The sequence below is a fragment of the Anguilla anguilla genome, chromosome 11, assembly GCF_013347855.1.
Source record: "Anguilla anguilla isolate fAngAng1 chromosome 11, fAngAng1.pri, whole genome shotgun sequence".
Lineage (NCBI taxonomy): Eukaryota > Metazoa > Chordata > Actinopteri > Anguilliformes > Anguillidae > Anguilla > Anguilla anguilla.
Genome location: NC_049211.1, coordinates 3,659,812 through 3,679,651, shown reverse-complemented (window position 1 = coordinate 3,679,651; position 19,840 = coordinate 3,659,812). Strand labels below are relative to the sequence as shown.

At 46.8% G+C, this 19,840-nt stretch overlaps 1 protein-coding gene across 2 annotated transcripts in view; it reads right to left on the bottom strand.

The window, feature by feature from the left end:
• The window catches only part of fgd1 (FYVE, RhoGEF and PH domain containing 1), a 63,488-nt gene that overhangs the window by 15,489 nt on the left and 28,159 nt on the right, over positions 1 to 19,840 (bottom strand). The window contains exons 1-4 of one of the 2 annotated variants that reach the window (XM_035382955.1): positions 18,103 to 18,658; positions 2,174 to 2,386; positions 1,866 to 2,049; positions 764 to 1,490 (exon numbers count right to left, since the gene is read on the bottom strand). In XM_035382955.1, coding sequence (XP_035238846.1) covers positions 764 to 1,490; positions 1,866 to 2,049; positions 2,174 to 2,386; positions 18,103 to 18,160 — 1,182 coding nt within the window. In that variant the 5' untranslated portion in view covers positions 18,161 to 18,658. Of the gene's footprint in view, positions 1 to 763; positions 1,491 to 1,865; positions 2,050 to 2,173; positions 2,387 to 18,102; positions 18,659 to 19,840 lie in introns of those variants that run through there. The other variant, XM_035382954.1, reaches the window with a different exon arrangement.

Genomic DNA, 19,840 nt, shown 5'->3' with positions numbered 1-19,840 from the left:
CCTTAATCACACCTGAAATTACCCTGAAAGTCGCCACCGTAGGAAGATTAAGTGCAGGCCACTGGCAATCACTGCTAATCATTCAGTGGGGTTAATCTGGTCAATAACTGTGTACCGTGACCTTAACACAGCATTCAGCGTTCAGCAGATTTCATTACGCACAGCGGAGGTACACAGAACATACTGGTCAAAGGGGTGAAAATTATACTGAACAGCGCCTTCGTAAAGATCAAAATTACATACGGCAGCCAGCCTTTGGCAGGGATACTCAAATCTGCCCCTCGAGTACATTAATAGTCAGTAGTACTGCTGCTTTCCTATTACACTTGATAGCTCATTGATCGATTAAAGCCACTGATTGGCTCTGCTGGTGTCCCAGGATTAAAACAGTCCCTGTTTAGGGGGGACTGATTTGAACCAGCAGCACTACAGGTCCTGGAGGGCCAGATTTGAGGACCCCTGACGTATGGGAAGAGCTGGTTGGCAGGCCGGCCTGGGTCAAATACGTATTTGTTTTGGATTCAAATACATTTCTGTGCTCTGTTGATCTCGCCTGGTGTAACTGAGCCTGCCAATATGACCAGAAGGCGGGGTTTGCACTTTCTGAGAGTATTTCATTGGTTTCAATACACCAGACAAGATCAGTAGTGTAGTGTAGAAAAGTATTTGAATCCAAAACAAATACGTATTTGACCTTAGGTCTGTTGGCAGGTAATGTAAATAATGTTAATGTCCTGTGTGTTTCTGTGAAAAGCACCCTCACCTCACAGGAGTCCTGTCTCTCCGTTTTGGGGAGAACGAGGGGCTGCAGTGCAGTGGGGGTGAGCTCGCTCTCGTCCCCGCTCCCCTCCTCCATGTCGCTGTCCCCCTCCGAGTCCCGCCCCCCCTCCGCCGAGGCGCCCCCCTCGCCCCCCGGCCCCTCCGGGCCACCGTAGGAGGAGGAGGAGGAGAGGCGCGGGAGGGTGAGGGCGGGGCTGCAGGGGCACACCTCCCGCTCCTGCCCCGCCCGCTCCTCCTCCCCGGCGAAGCACAGCTCCTCGCTGTGCGAGGGGGAGCTGATGCTGTCGATGCCGCTGTCCCGATTGGCCAGCTTGCCGTCCGTCTGGGGCGGGGGGAGGGACAGGCGGTCCAAGGGCACGTCCGATTGGCTGGCCAGCAGCTCCCTCATCTCCAGGGAGTCCAGGAGCTTGTCGGAGGCGCCGTAGCCCGACTCCAGCGACAGGCGCCTCTCCGCGCACGCGGCCCCCAGCTCTCTCTCCTCCTCTCTTTCCTCCCCCTCTCCTTCTTTACCCTCTTCCACCTCCTCCTCCGCCTCCTCCCCCCCTTCCGCCAGCCCCACGGGGGCTTCCTGGACCTCCTGAGGCTCAGGGCTGGGGGCAGGGGGCTCTGCCGATGGGGGGGTGTGGACCCCCCCTCCCGACGGCGGCTCCGGGACCCTGGGGACGCACAGGGCCCCCCCGGTGATATCCGGCACGACGATGATCTGCTCTCTGAGGGAAGGACCACAGACAGGAGAAGAAGAAGCTGTATCTGCTGCTTTAAAAGCTGATGCCACAAACACAGAGAGGAACTGCCCCTCCCACTCAGAGCTGGGAACCCAATCTGCATTTGCAATGGAACACCTGCCTCTTAAAGAAATTACCATTTTATTCCAACGGGCGTTGCACGTACAAAAGATTAATGACACCGAAACTTACTTGAAACTTAAACAGCTATTTTATTTCCTCTAATTAAGTTTTGGAAGTTCTGTGCGGCCCCTCTTACTGACCCCTGGAATTACGACGGGCCTTTAAACGGAAACCAGAATCGAGCACGTTGGCAGGAAGCGGCCGACTCCGCCCCCTTTCTCCGCGCGCGGGACTCACCTCTCGAACTTCTCGATGAGCGAGAGGACGCAGCTGGGGGAGGCGCTCCCCTCGCCGTGCGTGGCGGGGGCCCGGGAGGCGCGGGGGTCCGCGGGGAGCGGCCGGGACGGGGGCGGCGGGGGGAGGGGCTTGTCGGGCGCCCGTGGCCGACGCCCGCTCTGCAGGTGAGGCGGTTTCGGGGGCACTGTGAGAGGGACACGGAAGAGATTCGGGGTTTTTTTTTTCGGAGTCGACTGACGTTAAACACACAGAGACAAACCCGTGAGGCACACAGCAGGGGGGGGCTGGCGTCGCCGCAGCGGTCCTACCTTGCGGTTTTGGCCCGGGCAGGGGGGGCCGTGTTTTGGGGGGAGGGGTGGGGAGTTCCGGCGGCCCGTTCTCATTGGTCCCGTTGCAGTGGCGGGGCCCCAGGGGCCCGGGGTCGGAGCACAGGCGCTGAGGTGTCTCGTGAGCCCCGATACAGGGACCCGGCTCCAGGGAGAGGCTCTTCGTGAGGAGCCTGGGACTAGAGGAGGAGGAGCCTGAGGAAGAGGAGAGGGAACACCTGCTCAGTTCTGCCTCTCTTTGACACATAAGATTGCACTAGCTGACTTCTGTCTCACTTCAGGGCACACTGACTCAATTGCTGGCTCACTTCAGGGCACAAGAGCTCATTTCTGTCTCATTTTGTGCTCATTTTGACACTTCAGATTACACTGGTTCACTCCTGGCTCACATTGGCTCGTTTCTGTCTCACTTCAGGACACACTGGCTCCAACGTATCGCAGACGGCAAAATTCCGATCTCTTCGCCAAAGCTCACAATTACTACGGTAACAGAGGAGAACTGTGATGAGGCTGCAGTGGTCTGCAAGTGTGACAGTCATCCGAAAGTTGCCTACTTCTCTAATGTACATCGAGGCACAGGAATGACATAGGCTTTACGGAACTAGCACACTGTATGGTGAGACCAGACAGAGACTTGTACACTGAGCACAACGCACAGGTAAAGGATGCACAGCATGTATCCTTGTGTGTGCTACTGCCCCACAGACACAACCACGCAGCAAAGTGGATGATTTAGTTTGGACCTTAACAAATTGGGAACCATGAAAAGGGGGGGGGGATTTCTGAACTAAAAGATAGTTAGGGTTAGGGTTAGGGTTTGGGTTTTTCATGATGATATTGGACCCAGATATCTGTTATATATTAACCTACAAGGCATCAAACTCCAGTCGTGGAGGGCTGCAGAGTCTGCTGGTATTTGTAGTTTCCTTTCAATCAGCAGCCAATTAAGGGCTTGAGAACAAGGGTGTTGACTCTCTAGCCAATCAATGACTTCAATTAATCAGTGATGCTGATGCACACTGAAAATCAGTGGACACTGCGGCCCCCCAGGACTGGAGTTTTACACCCCTGCTCTAAGATCCGATCATTAAACAGAAACTCATGGGCACAAACAGTCCTCAGTAAATCCTTCCTAATCAATAATTCCAAGTTCACACGCAATACGAGGAAGTCTTCACCCTCCTAAATATTGCACCACTATGGCCAGTTTTACTTTAGATACAGAGGTGTAATAATCATATAATTATTGTAATGAATCCTCCACTCTCAACATTTACAAATAGGACGGAAGAACTTCTCACACATGCACTCATACACATACACACATACTCAAACTTTTGAAACAATTGCTCATCATTCTTTTTTATCTTGTTTCACGATATTGTCCTTTTTTTCTCTCTTTTTCTTGTTTTTATTTTTCTTGCATTTTTATCATCATTATTATTATTATTATTATTTATTATTGATGAAGGTGAGGCCCCACATGAGCCCTTTTGGGTTTCTAGCCCCATCTTGCACACAAGTCTACATTAAATTTTTTTTTCCTTCATGTTATGTCCTCAGTTTTCTTTTCTTTTTTTTTAAACAACGTACAACCAAACATGAGGGGTGGCGCAAAGGATCAATCCCGTCTTTATACGCGTGCGTCTGCCGCACTGGCACACACTGACAGTGCAAGTTTGATTTACGCGGCCCCGGACAGGGTGGGTGTATCTGTGGCACATCCACAGAAGCAGCTTCCCGAGCCCCAGAGGGGCCGCTTCGCGATGTTTTTATTATGACTGGCGTAAATCGAGACGGACCGTCCGCACTCCTGCGATCGATTCTCCTGGCGCTATGTTCCCGCAGCAAACTGCCGACCAATGGCTGTACTGTAACTTGGCTGGACAGAGGCACCAGACAGGAAGTGAGTTATGTGGCCAATAAGGCCAGAGCGGGGGGGCTGGCAGAGCTCCCGGGTGACTCGTTCGGTAAGCGGCGCAGTTTGGGCCCTGTGGCGTACGCGTTTACGGGTCACGCCCCCCCAGCCGACGGTGACTGGGACCTCAGAGCAGGGGAACGACAAACTGGATCCACCGCAGCAGGGCTCCCTGAGTTACGGCTGTATTAACCCCCCCCCCCCCCCCCCCCCCCCCCCCCCCCCCCCCCCCCCCCGATACGGCCAGCAGGGGTCGCTAGAGAGCAATGAAATGCAGAACCGACTGACTGACTAATCCCTACTGTCGTACCCAGGCCAGTGCGATCCCCCCGCACGTCGCCCTGTGGAGCTACCGGCCACAGTCGGCGCTGGCACGGTTCGGATTCGGTCCGAGGCCGAGGGGCTTATCCGAACGCCTTACCCGAACAAGCCTACCCGGCAGCCCCTTGCCTTACTGCTGCGCCCCAGGCTCAGGTCTAGGTTAAGGCGTAAAAAAATTTTTTTTTTAAAAGAGGCCCAAATAGATTCAATATTTTGGACAAAGGAGGGGACACACACCGCAAAAAAACAAAAAATAAGTCTTAAGTGGGTCTTAAGTATTTTAGTGTTAGGAGAAGAACAGGGTCCTCAGTAGGTTAGTGTGTTAGGAGACTAGGGAAAAGGGTGCTCAGTAGGTTAGTGTGTTAGGAGACTAGGGAACAGGGTGCTCAGTAGGTTAGTGTGTTAGGAGACTAGGGAACAGGGTGCTCAGTAGGTTAGTGTGTTAGGGGACTAGGGAACAGGGTGCTCAGTAGGTTAGTGTGTTAGGGGACTAGGGAACAGGGTGCTCAGTAGGTTAGTGTGTTAGGAGACTAGGGAACAGGGTGCTCAGTAGGTTAGTGTGTTAGGAGACTAGGGAACTGGGTGCTCAGTAGGTTAGTGTGTTAGGAGACTAGGGAACAGGGTGCTCAGTAGGTTAGTGTGTTAGGAGACTAGGGAACAGGGTGCTCAGTAGGTTAGTGTGTTAGGAGACTACGGAACAGGGTGCTCAGTAGGTTAGTGTGTTAGGAGACTAGGGAACAGGGTGCTCAGTAGGTTAGTGTGTTAGGAGACTACGGAACAGGGTGCTCAGTAGGTTAATGTGTTAGGAGATTAGGGAACAGGGTGCTCAGTAGGTTAGTGTGTTAGGGGACTAGGGAACAGGGTGCTCAGTAGGTTAGTGTGTTAGGGGATTAGTAGGTTAGTGTGTTAAGGGCAGTGCTGTGTTGCACACACACACACACTCTGAGTGGCTCAACAAGACCTCTCAGAACTGCTGAGGTGGCTCCCATTGGCTTCCCCCCTCTGATGGGAGGGGCAACCTTTTTAAACATAAAAAGGACTTTGATTCTGTCACAGGCTGCCAGAAATGTTTTCAACTCGCACGGAATCTCTTAAAGTGGCGTGGCCAGGTCACACGGTGGGCAGGCCCCACCGCCTGGATGATGTTGCCCTCTTAAAAAAAAAAAAAAACAAGCCTGTCCCCCACATGGCCTTAATTCATTCCATATGATTACACCAGCACCCATTTCTACAGGCAGGGGTTTTTAAATGAGTTCCACATGCTGTGTGCTAAAATTGCCGCAGTGAGACCAGCTAGTAAAAGCAAACCCCAGCTATTTTGGCCTTGCCTTCGCCTTTTTTTTGGTCCTTTGTTCTTATTTATTTTATTTAATATCTCCTGATGCCTGTTGAAATTGTCCATTTACTCCACTTCGCACTGCACAACACAACAACGCAAATTTTATTACTACTTTTAATAAACCTCCGCTGTAGAGGCATGCAAATATTACACAATGTTTTGACTAAGGGAAGGAAATAATTCTGTTGGCAGAAACCTTCCTCAGAAAAATACATAGATTTGTTCGCCAGCACATTCTTCCACCATCTTCTTCCATTTTATAGTCAGACAAGCAGGAAGTTGTGCGCGCCACTGAAAAACACATTTGTTATTTAGAAAAAATATCTTTCGAGCGCAGCAGCAGCACCGTTAATGTTTTCAACAAAGAGACCCAGAGCCACAGCTGGTTAACATCTCTCAGGCTTGCCACGGCTCTTCCTTAGTCATGTAAGAAATGCCCTTTTTTGTACTTCCTCTAAGGAGCTTCCATACCTTCAATAAATGCTAATCAATAAGCCCATTTAGAAGTATGATACTGAGGCCCTATAAGCTCAGGTCAAATATTTTTTGCACAAAAAGCTAAAATAAATCATTACATTACATTACATTACAGGCATTTGGCAGACGCTCTTATCCAGAGCGACGTACAACAAAGTGTATAACCATAACCAGGAACAAGTATGACGAAACCCCTAGAGAGATGTACCGGTCCAAGTACAGGGAACAACCGCATAGTTCAACTTGGACCCTGATGGTTAAACTGATTAACACTAACAACGAGAACGGCAACAGGAGGTATAACAGACAGAATCTGCTCATATCGCTCGGTAACTCCCCTGTCGTTCGAACCCCAGCGCCAGACTGCACCGTGGGCCGAGTTTTCACAACACGATCGAAAACGCGTTCGACCCGCCAAGTTTCCACGTGCAAGTTTCCACGGAGACTGGGCTCAACGCTCCGTTTGAGAGAAAAAGAGCATGCTGGGGGTTTCTCTGAGGATCGCCTCCGTCCACGCAGCCATCAATCACCTGCACTGAAATCAGTCCCACTTTTTAATAACAAAAAAAAAGTTAAACTACGTTCGACCGGTAGCGGCTGGTACCCCTTCGGATTGCGATTTTTCTGACAAATTTGCGAAAATTTCACATTTTCACTGTGTTGAGCAGTACCCAGAAATGAGCATTTGTGCAAGTTACAAAAAAAGCTAGTAAAACTGTTCCTTAACAATCCAACTTTGATTGCTTGGTTTTGTATATTAGTGGGAAAATGTATCACTTATCGGGTACAAAGTTATTTCCTGCACAACCTTCTAAACCTGTTTCAACGCATTACCTAACATGGCAGAAGCACTAGACTCCGAAAACACACCTGCACACTTTCCCAACACACATTCCCCACATCTCAGAGGCTGAAATCAGTAAATTAGGTAAATTAGGCAAATTGTCTCTGAATATAATCAGTTTCAACTAAAAAACTAGCTTCTAAAGACAAGCGTCAATAAGAGACCTACCCAGCCTGCAGACACCCGACAAACAGGAAGTAAAACTGAATACTAGCCAAAATATAGTCCTGATATTTTTTGCAGTATAATTCAGTGCTAAGCAGTCAGCTAAATGAGGTGATACAAAGATCAGTTCATCTTTGTGCCATTATAGCCAGCTGGCAATGCACACGGATTGTTGGATTTAAACCATCTACATAAATAAAGCACAGCACAGCCCTGGAGATCTAACGTCCTGTAGGTTTGCACTCCAGCCCTAACAAAGCACACCTCATTCAACAGCTAGAGCAGGGCTGCCCAACCCTGTTCCTGGAGATCTACCATCCTGTAGGTTTTCACTCCAACCCTAACAAAGCACACCTCATTCAACAGCTAGAGCAGGGCAGCCCAACCCTGTTCCTGGAGATCTACTGTCCAGTGGGTTTTCACTCCAGCCCTAACAAAGCCACACATCATTCAACCTCATTCTCATTGAGCTGCTGATTAGTAGAATCAGATTTGCCAAATGAGGGTCCTAAAAAAAAAAAACAAGGAAACTCAGAAGGAATGTATAATGAGAAGCACATCCTGACTACCCACATCTTCGTAGGCTACTGGGTACATTTTTTATTTTTTGATTTGCCCTGTTCTTGTGCAGGCAGACGAGGATGCTCACTCACTCACTCACTCACTCACTCACTCACTCACTCACTCACTCACTCACTCACTCACTCACTCACTCACTCACTCACTCACTCACTCATTCACTCTCGCACTGACTGACTGACTGACTGACTGACTGACTGACTGTCTGACTGACTGACTGTCTGACTGACTGACTGACTGACTGACTGACTGACTCACTGACTGACTGACTGACTGACTGACTGACTGACTGACTGACTGACTGACTCATTCACTCTCGCACTGACTGACTGACTGACTGACTGACTGACTGACTGTAATCCCCAGCGATCTCGCACCCTGGGACGGGCGTGCATTTAAAATGGCGTTCTTTCCGCAGGGCACCGTTCCAACAGCACGTCAGCGGCCAATCGGCTGCACCGTTTCCACTTTGGCCTCTCCTCACAAAATTCACATTTTCAGCAGGAAAAATATTTACCTTAGCCAGCTCGGCCCGGCTTTTTAAAAATAACCCAACTTATCATTTCTGCTGCTGGAAACCTTCAGCCAAACTGAATAATGGGTGTTGGAACTTCTTAACAGTGAAAGTTTTCCATCAATCGTTTTTGTAAAAATGTTAATTGTGAACGCTAGCCTATCCAATTCCTTCTGCAGGAAGAGAGAATGTTTGATCAAATGAAATATTTGAGGGTTGAATGTCATCACACCGATTGTTTAAATGTTTTATTGGCCATATTAACACGCCGACAATTACAAACGGTTTCAACCTAAACATGAATCTTCTGAAGTTAGCCACACGGCTAACCTCCTGAAGTCATAATCGTATACACCGAAAAATCCGGAAAGCTTGAAGCTAATATTAGCTAATGTTACCTGCCCGTCATAGTCTTCTAAATGAATTGCCAGACAGTGTATGATAATACTGTGTCTAAGCATTTCCAGTATGTACTCTAAATACATCCTGAACTTTTCTGCTTAAGTAAATATTTGGCTCTTATAAATGAATTGGCTAATAGCTGGAAAAGGCAAAGACGGCTAAAGCCCTAAACCAGGGGTCCTCAAATCTGGCCCCCGGGGTCAGTACTGCTGTTCGTTTTCACTCCTCCCCTCTAATCAGGGACTGATTTAAACCTGGCGCTCCAGGTGAGTGTAGTCTCTGGCCAATCGGTGACGTTACTGGACTAAGGACTGTCAGGTCCGTAGTCCACCTGGAGTACTACTGACCTTGAGGGCCAGATTTGAGTATCTGTGCCCTAAAGGCCACAACCATTGCTAGCTGAAATCTTGGCTATGCTATACTTATTACAACATCAGAGTCTGCAGTGGATGAACATCTGGATTCCTGACAGCGTTCTGCAGCACAGAGCACCCCTTCCTTCTACAGCACAGAGCACCCCTTCTCTCTGCAGCACAGAGCACCCCTTTCCTCTACAGCACAGAGCACCCCTTTCCTCTACAGCACAGAGCACCCCTTCTCTCTGCAGCACAGAGCACCCCTTTCCTCTATAGCACAGAGCACCCCTTCTCCTGCAGCACAGAACACCCCTTGCTCTGCAGCACAGAGCACCCCTTCTCCTGCAGCACAGAGCACCCATTCTCTCTGCAGCACAGAGCACCCATTCTCTCTGCAGCACAGAGCACCCCTTCTCCTGCAGCACAGAGCACCCCTTCTCTATGCAGCACAGAGCACCCATTCTCTCTGCAGCACAGAGCACCCCTTCTCCTGCAGCACAGAGCGCCACTTCTCTCTGCAGCACAGAACACCCCTTCCCTCTACAGCACAGAGCACCCCTTCTCTCTGCAGCACAGAGCACCCCTTCTCTCTGCAGCACAGAGCACCCATTCTCTCTGCAGCACAGAGCACCCCTTCTCCTGCAGCACAGACCACCCCTTCTGCTGCAGCACAGAGCACCCCTTCTCTCTGCAGCACAGAGCACCCCTTCTCCTGCAGCACAGAGCACCCCTTCTCCTGCAGCACAGAGTACCCCTTCCCTCTGCAGCACAGAGCACCCCTTCTCTCTGCAGCACAGAGCACCCCTTCTCCTGCAGCACAGAGCACCCCTTCTCACTGCAGCACAGAGCACCCCTTCCCTCTACAGCTCAGAGCACCCCTTCTCTCTGCAGCACAGAGCACCCCTTCTCTCTGCAGCACAGAGCACCCCTTCTCCCTGCAGCACAGAGCACCCCTTCTCTCTGCAGCACAGAGCACCCCTTCTCACTGCAGCAGAGTACCCCTTCTCCTGCAGCACAGAGCACCCCTTCTCTCTGCAGCACAGAGCACCCCTTCTCACTGCAGCACAGAGCACCCCTTCTCTCTGCAGCACAGAGCACCCCTTCTCACTGCAGCACAGAGCACCCCTTCCCTCTATAGCACAGAGCACCCCTTCTCTGTGCAGCACAGAGCACCCCTTCCCTCTGCAGCACAGAGCACCCCTTCTCTCTACAGCACAGAGCACCCCTTCTCCTGCAGCACAGAGCACCCCTTCCCTCTGCAGCACAGAGCACCCCTTCTCCTGCAACACAGAGCACCCATTCTCTCTGCAGCACAGAGCACCCCTTCTCTCTGCAGCACAGAGCACCCCTTCTCCCTGCAGCACAGAGCACCCCTTCCCTCTCCAGCACAGAGCACCCCTTCTCCCTGCAGCACAGAGCACCCCTTCCCTCTCCAGCACAGAGCACCCCTTCTCCCTGCAGCACAGAGCACCCTTTCCCTCTCCAGCACAGAGCACCCCTTCTCCCTGCAGCACAGAGCACCCCTTCCCTCTCCAGCACAGAGCACCCCTTCTCTCTGCAGCACAGAGCACCCCTTTGATCTGTTTAAAAAAAAAAAAAACTAAGTGATGTTACCGTGTTATATTTTGCTCCGTTGGTGGTAAGTAGATGTGATGCTTGACTGTGACACAAACTTATACTACCCCTGTCAATCACTGTCCAGTTTGTATCTTTGCTTTTGTTATAAATGCAAATGTATAATCTGAATTTAACCTTCCAATAAATGACACTTCATGTACAAATTAGTTTCTTTAGTTTGTCAAGCTCTATCGTCAATGGCAGTGTTCAAGAGCTGTAAATCTTATGCCAACAACTATAAAAGGCTAAAGGATGAAACTGTGAAAAGGCTATTTTAAGAGAGTCCCCCTAATTTGTGCTGCTCTTGGTTTTTTGGTTCTTTGGCGCTTTTACCAAGGAAAAATAATCTGAATACTTGTGGTGAAGTCTGTTTTCATTAATGTTAAAAAGGATAAAACAAGAAAAAAAAAAAAAAAGAAACCCAAGCATTTCAAACCAGGAGCTTCTTACCACTGAGTCATCAAAAAACATGAAAAAACAAGGAGTGCAAAAGCTTTCCGAATGTCATATACAGGCAGACATGCAGACAGGAACAAATAGCCTATAACCCCGCATGAAGACACACAAAACAAACACTCCAAACATGTGCTGAACATGCATCTCTTTTTCTTTTCTCTGAACCTGTAGAATAACTTGGTATACCTTCCCGAATGGATATAAAAAGCAAGAAGGAAGCGTTTTTTTTCCATAGCTCAACACGTTCTGTGTAAAGAAACGGAAGCAGTACGGTACAAATATAGATCATACAGCAAAAAAAAAAAAAAAAAAAAAGCAAAGAAAGAAAAACAAAACCTGAAACTCTGGATTTTACACCACAGCTGGAATGTTCAACAACAGTGTCCCTCAAACCTAGGCCAGGGGACCCCCCCTGTCTACGCTGGCTTTCATTCCAACCCCAACTTCTGGCTCAATTAAGGTTGCTGAACACACGCTTAAATCCTTTCATACTTTTTCCATTAAACTCATTAACACAATGCCTGCCGGTTTGGCTCATTGTCATTTTGCTTTGTCTTTGAATCCCTCATTACCTTCCACATTGGTTAGCTCTTGTGCACATTATGTCCACACTTTCACCAATTAGGAGCCTATTTATTCACCTCAGTCTTTAATTTGATCAGTTAAAAAAAAAAAAAAAAGAATTTCCCCTCTCTTTATGTAATCGTATGCAATATAGTGAAAGGGCACGGTTCTCAAATCTGACAGAAAATTATCTTTATTAGATAAGATGGTGGCAAATGAGTGCCAGGATGAGAGAAATCACGTAACCCGCCCCCACCCCCCACCCCCACGGGATTCAGTCAGTCAGGACCTCTATCCCCCATATTGCCTTCTTCTCATACATTTTGCAAGCTTTGATCAAGACCAGCGAGAGCTGGACAAACACAGAGGATGGAGTGAACCTGTGACCTCTCTCAATTAGGCCACAGAGTATCGCTCATGCTGCTGATTACATTAGCTTAGTCTTTCGAGTTGAGTAGTTCCTGATCTCAGTTCCTGGCTGCCATTCTACTATTTAATCGATGTGTACCAACTGCATTGTAATCGTGAGAAGATCAAGGGAATGTGTGGTCAGCAGACATAATGGCATCAACGACAGGTATTTCTTACAACAGCACAATGTAAATGGTAAATGCATATAGGACTGCATTTATATAGCACTTCTATCCAAAGCGCTTTACAATTGATGCCTCTCATTCACACACACACTCACACTCACACACCAACGGTGAAAGGCTGCCATGCAAGGTACCAATCAGCTCGTTGGGAGCAATTAGGGGTTATGTGTCTTGCTCAGGGACACTTTGACATGCCTCGGGCAGGGGATCGAACCAGCAACCCTCCGTCTGCCAGACAAACGCTCTTAACCTCCTGAGCTATGTCGCCCCAGTGTGAATATGGGACTTTTATTCTTCATGGCATGCATAGTTATCCCTGACATAAATATGGCTCAAGAGGCTAAATGATCCCTCAAAACCTGCAAACCCATAATTAAGAAAAAATTAACAGCTTGTTAAAATTCTTGGATTGCAATTGTGGTTGGAATAGTTGAGTACCCCTGGACCGAACTTGAGAACCTCTGGGTTTACAACAATAAGACTAGGCTAACCAGAACGTGGATGGATTTTCGATGGATAAAAACACTCCAGTTCCAGTGTCAATTGCCCAGACAGACAAGAGATGACAAGAGACACTCTCTACCTCTCTCTGTGCTCATTAAAAACCTGCCTCTCCAGCAGGGATTTGTTCAAACATCAGTGCATTGTCCCTCTATTAGCAAATATGCATATTTTGAACAGAACGACTGGGGATATTGAAGAGGAAGCAGCGTAGGCACACACGTTCATAAAAATAAACCAAGATCTGGATTTCGAGAATAAATTCAGCACAGAGATAATAAAAGCATCACCAAAAATTGTTCCTCAAAATCTGCAAATGCCTACGTATGACTATGCCCTGCAATAGATTGGCAGCCTGTCCTGGGTGTATTCCTGCCTCTTGCACAATGCATGCTGAGATAGGCTCCAGCACCCCCCCGCAACCCTGCCCAGGATAAGCAGGTTTAGATAATGGATGGACTTATGACTACCACCATGTCATACAAACTTCTGGCTTACTGTAGCCTCATTAGCCAGCCCTGTAGTTAATGTTTCTATACAATCTATTCAGAGTGTTTCTATATATAGCCTATATATATATGTTTTATGATGTATTGTGGATGAGCATCATAAGTACTCCATTGAAATGACAGAGAGGGGCATTCCACCATGCCCTTGACTCCTCACAACTGACAGATAGCCCTGGGCCTGTTCATTATCACACACTCTCCTCCCCATCAAATCTGTCCCCCCCCACAATCTGGCGCTCATGCACAATGGCATAGACTATACAGGTATACTAAAAAATGTGGCCAAAACCATGCCACACAGACCAAGTAGAATATTTTTGGTCAGTATACACAACATGTTGCCAGATATTACAAGATATGCCTGGATATGACTGTACCAATGTACCAATGGGAAAAAAACAAAAAGTTATGTCCTGAGTTATGTACAACCATTATTCAAATTTGACAACGCGATTCTGTGGAACAGATAACAGTAGCAGAGCAAGGACTGCCAAACTGAATCCCAAGGGGGCCGCAGTGTCTTTGGGGTTTTTTTTGTGTGCTTTCCTTTCAATCAGCTGCCAATTAAGGCCTTGAGAACAAGGTGTGTGGATTCCTCAGACAACCAGTGACTTAAGTGAAAGGCTCGTGCGCTGAGAACACACCCCAAAAAACCAGCAGACACTGCCGCGCCCCTCCAAGACTGCGGCTTCACACCTGCGCTAGTAGATGGTTTTTTTTTTTTTGCAGCGAACGCAACAACGTGCAAGTTCACGACGAGAGCTAAAATAACACCACATTCCACTGTCATTAGCACGCTTCCCAGTCAAGATTCTTAAAACAGGGCAGATGGCAGCACTAGCAGTAAAAAAAAAAAAAACCAAACACCCTCATGTGTTATTTGCTTGGGTTTGCCTTCGCTTCAGTTCACTGCTCCTCTTGGCAAGGCCCGGCGGCCCCTTCGCACAGAGAAGCTCCAGCAGGACGCCCGCCTACTTGGCCAAGCCGATCCGCCTCTCCCCGCCAAGCCAAAGTCCGGCAATTACACAGTCCATTTTTCAGATCAATAAGCCATTTCAATCACATTACCCCCCCCCCCCGCGGGACGCCCGTCTATACGCCGCGTGTGAATTTAAATAAAACGCATACGCTGAGTCATTATTAAAGATCACGGATTGTGTGGGCAGCGATTTAACCGGGGAGACTTTATTACAGTGATTTAGAAGAATCTCGAGAGAGAGAGAGAGAGCGTTTAGAACTAGGGGGTCGAGATTACGCAACTTGAGCTGATCTGACCGTCGAGCCGCAGACAATGGGCCCAAGTAAACCGTCATGCTTTAAGTTCCGTGACCGATTACACAGCAAGAGTGTGCGCACAGCTAACACACAATATGGCAGTATCAGCGTGCTGAGTAAGGACAAAATGGTTATACACTTCAAACAAAAACATAGGGCTATGTGGACTTGGGGCACTGGCTCCTGGGGTTTACTGTATAAGACGGGTGGGTCTATAAAAAGCTTGTTCACGGGGACGTCGTATAGCCAGTGTTTTTTTTTTCTTCTCCTTTTTCTGGCACAGTCATAATTAACTTCGACATCACACTCATCTGTAGAGGACTGCGGAGAGCGTCCTCCCAGCATTCCTTGCTCCTAATGAAAGGGCTTGGGCTCTCTCACCGCTGCGGTGGTGCAGCTTCCCCCGTCGTCACTTTTAAACATACACCTTGTGTTTCCCCACGTCCACAATTAAATGTTTCAGTCATTGAACCAACACTTAAGAGCGCTTCAGATAAAACGATAATGGGCAAAAACAACACGGGGTCATTTGTCTTTAACCGTTCTTTGATCTATTCCACGGTGCGTCAGATTCCGGGCCACCGTCTGTTGGTTTTTGGTGAGTTTCAACGCTAACGATTAATTTACGTCGATGAACGGCTTAAGATTCTGAACACCTTCTCAATGCCTTAATTGGCAGCTTACAGGAAGGAACCCACAAACGCCACGGCCCTCCAGGACTTGAGCTCGACACCCCCCTGATCTATTCTCTGACACATTTTTACGGACCACGACAATAATATCATGGAGTAGCGTGATCTCTCATGGATTTCAACAGAAGGAAACGTCAATATCCGATGTTTAGAATTACCGGCCTGCACACGCAGACCTAACTGTTCGATACTTGACACAACTGATCAAATACCAAGCGAGCCTTACAATAAAACTCTAAACCAGAAGGAATGTAAGAAATGAATCATTTTTGGTGTTAGACCAAAATCGACTTTCTCCTTATACCCATGCTGAAGGGGTTAAAGAGGAACAGCCATCTATTAAATTATATCAAGTCAGTGGCATCCAGGGAAAATATAGCCTACCAAGTGATGGGAAACTTCCCATTGCTATTAACAATAACATGTTTGCACAGCATTATAATGTTGTGTCAGTGGACATCCAGTATCCAATGACTCAACAAGGATTCATAAAGTATGGGATGATTAAACCAGCAGAACTATATGTCATATGAGAAGAATGTGTATCTTGCATTTTTTTTTTTTTTTTTTGGGATAGCGTATTCGCATTTGAGAGTGCATACTCCCCAGCCACCGGAAACACAAATAGCCATAGTGCCTCTTCTTTTTAAAAATAATAAATAAAACAAAATAAAATAAAATTCAGGCTACAGAGTTAACAAACAGCTTAATTAGCACCTGTGCAAGCAAAAACAATGTCCCAGAATGCCGAATCTTTCCGCTTGGCCAAGTCGGTCACGGCGAAGTTGATTCTAGTCTTTTCGGGTGCTGAACACTCCCACCCGTCGTGTTACAGACACAGATTGTGGGTCTTTCAGATTGTGCCTCTTTCAGTAAGTGCTGCCGGTTATGCACCAAGGAGGCCAGTTCAGCAGCGATTATTATTAACCTCCGCTAAATCAAAGGCAACATTGTTGACTGCCCATGCTGACACTTGATTGACTTGTTTTGGAACATGAACTGCAATGAACCTCATAACGGGCTATATTTCGGCAAATGAAAATGAGCGTTTCATCGTAATGATGCACTCGGAACAGTTTGTCATTAGGAGGGAACGCACAACTCAACAGCAATGAGTGATTCACCTCTACAGGTACCACATCGTAAAAGACAGTGGACAAAAAATGAAAAGCACCATGTGACATTGATATGGTCCATTTATCCAGAAGAGCATCACACCGCAGGTTCATGGCTTTACAGTATCATCATGCACATAAAGAAATGAAGACACATTCATTTTATATTTACTCCTATTAATAATAAAAAAAGGTTACTACCAAATGGAAAATATCATCTGTGGGAGTTACACAGTGGCGAGAATAGCATAATAGACTATAAAAAGAAGATTTTTGTATGTCGATTCAAGTGAATGAAATAATGTGTATATTTTGCATTGAGAAATCGAATATAACATATGTGACTATTTCTGTACGGAAGCCTTTCTTAGGTCGATGTAAAGAATGTAGGATCACTTGGGTACTATGCAGAGGACATCTATCTCAGAAAATATACAAAAACGATACAAATGAATCCTCCCGATAGATAATAAAATGGCAGATGTAGCCCAACTGTCCCAATTTTGCGGAATTTCCGCGTCCTATCCTCCCCCAAAAATGAAGACAATATAAAATACACGAGCAGATGACCGCACGATGCAGACACACCCACCTCACCAATACGGCTAGTAGTGTTCACACTTACATGCTAACACACCACCACACCATCCATATTCTGCTCATACCTGCTGCATTCGAAAAAATGTAGTGACACAGACCAAATACTGCCCAACACGGCAGTGACAGCGAGCCAAACCGAACACAAAGACTGGCAACACTCAACCGAAACAGGCACCAGTGGTATAGTGCATCAACAACACAAAAAGAAAAACATCTGTAGGAGACTCGCAGCGCTTAAAACAAGTAAAAACACACCTTTGGCTAACGTTAAGCTAACAGAGCTAAACACGCCGAGATAACGGTAGAATTTAAACAATATAACGAAACACACAGAGAAACCACACATCTGAAGCGGGCTAATGCAGCGAGACACACAGAACCCCCCTCCCCTCCCCATCTCTGAACCAGAACCCAACACACAGGGACTGCATGTGTCAATCAAAATTAGCCTATTAACTGCGGCGTTCGGTTTCCCTCAGTCCGCCGTGATGGAACATTACCGCTGGACCCGGCTGTCTGACTGCATTCACTATTGTACCCAATTATTTTTAAAGTGCATTTAGGTGTAATCAGGTGTAGCCATTTTATTTCGAATATTCATCTGAAAGACAACATATTTTGTATATTCGTTGACAGACAGAATGTGGCATATTAATACCAGCATCACGATAATAAAGAAACCATTTAGAAAACCTGTGCGTCAATGTGAATACAAACGAATTGCTTTTGACAGAACACATCCAACATTTTACCGTTGCAGTGTGATCACTGTATTTGCAGAGCGTCTTCGTTTGACATTGTGACAGAATGAAACCATTTTTCAAAAACAGCGTGGAAATGGGGGATGCTCGTCCATTAATTACAGGACGACCATATAGATATCTCATACAACACTCGGTAAAACATCAACTGTAATACATCAGTGATCAATAACATAGGCTACATCATATGGGTCATCCAGATACCAACATACAGCAGCTAATTAAAAACCACAGGTTTGCATTTAAACTTAAAATCCAAATATCAACTACATAGCAAATAAAATTTAAAAAATAAAAGCCATGGTCTTACCCCGGAGCACACTGGTTTTATCCATGTACATCGCGCAGCAAAACACGAAACCAGTCATCAAAAAACCGAACGGGAGACACAATCCCCCAATCGCTCAAACGACGAAATAATGTAGCTAAAAACTATATATAAATATTTGCAAAAAAAGTAACCCCGGTCCTTCCGTCGCCGGGAGAGAGGAGAGCGCGCGACAGGGGAGGGGGGAAAAACCTTAAAGCTGGCTAGCTTAAATAGGCTAAGGCTACCCGGAGAAAGGGATTGCCCTATTCAAAGAGCCGGTCGAGCGGACAGCATCCTCACTAGGTCAAAGCAGACAGTAGTTACACAGGAGCTGCAGCAGCAGAAGGCAATTTCCCCCCTTTTCTGTAGACGCCTGAGATTCGTTTTCCTTCACATCTAAATTATATCCATAACGATTATAACGAGAATCGACGAACGGTTATGACAAAATAACCACGAAGAGCGTGCATGGATTTAAATCCTCTCGCCAAACATACCCCCACCCCACTCCGACTGCCCCGTATATCGCAGACAGCACACAAGCGCGTCTGTGCCGTTATACACATTATAATACGACCCCCGGCCCCCCTCCCTCCCTCCTCCACACACTCCTTCCGTTTCTGTCTCGCTCGCGTTCTCACCCCAACACGTATCGCTCCCCCCTTTCGGTTTCCTTGACAACAAATTAAAGGCTATACATTTGGTGTAGAAACGTATACAAATATAACTAGATAATACGATATTTATGTACATATCAGGTCTCGTTATTCTGTTCTCCTTTCTCGACCGTTAATGATGTGACGGGACATTTCTACCAGAAATCCCATTATACCGAGGAACTGTCACAGACCTCTCATAGAAGAAAAACAGACAGCGTTTGGACACGTTCAAGACTGCATAGCGTGTCCTTGCTGCACAGACATCTCTGATAATTTGGCAGGCTACTGAAATACGATTATGCAGATTAGTGATCCTATAAATTCAATAATAAAATTGCCCCCGCCTAAGAAAATTAGAAGGCCAACATGCATGCAAAATATACAGTCTTCTATAGATATATGACATCCTTGTCTTGTATTATGACTTTTGGAGAGGAAACAAATACACACACACACACACACACACACACACACAACTTAGCCAACACTGCCGATAATGTGTCTGGAAAGAGGCTGCACCACTTCCCACCATGGCCATAATGAATCTGACTGGCGGTCCTGAGGCGGTTTTTCAATAGGTAAACTCTAAGGACCAGCATCCCGCTGTAATTAATATATCAATGCATTTAATTTTAGGTTGGTGAATGAAACCATACAAAATACACACTCATCAGATATCGAAAAGGTTTTTTCTTTTTTTTAAAGGCACAAAGAACACAAAGGCAAGACAGGCTAAAAAATAAAACCATTTTCAGAAAATATATTAAATTTAAAATTTGAACAATGCTATTTGAACAATGACAGCAGTACAGTGTGGTGATTTAATTTATGAATCAAAATAAATTGGCCATTACCAGCTGGATGATGTACAATTATTCCTGCGATGTAACAGTTTTGTTGATTTCTTGGATTTGTAGCCAATTTCCCTGTTCCCAAAGTGCATATTCTACCTGGCGCAATTGATCTTATTGATGACAATGAAGTCCAACTGCTAGTGAACTTTTTTTTTTTAGCTGCCTTGTTGGTAAATCTTGGCTGAAGCAGACTGTGTTTTACTCTGTACATTAGCTGGTCTGGCT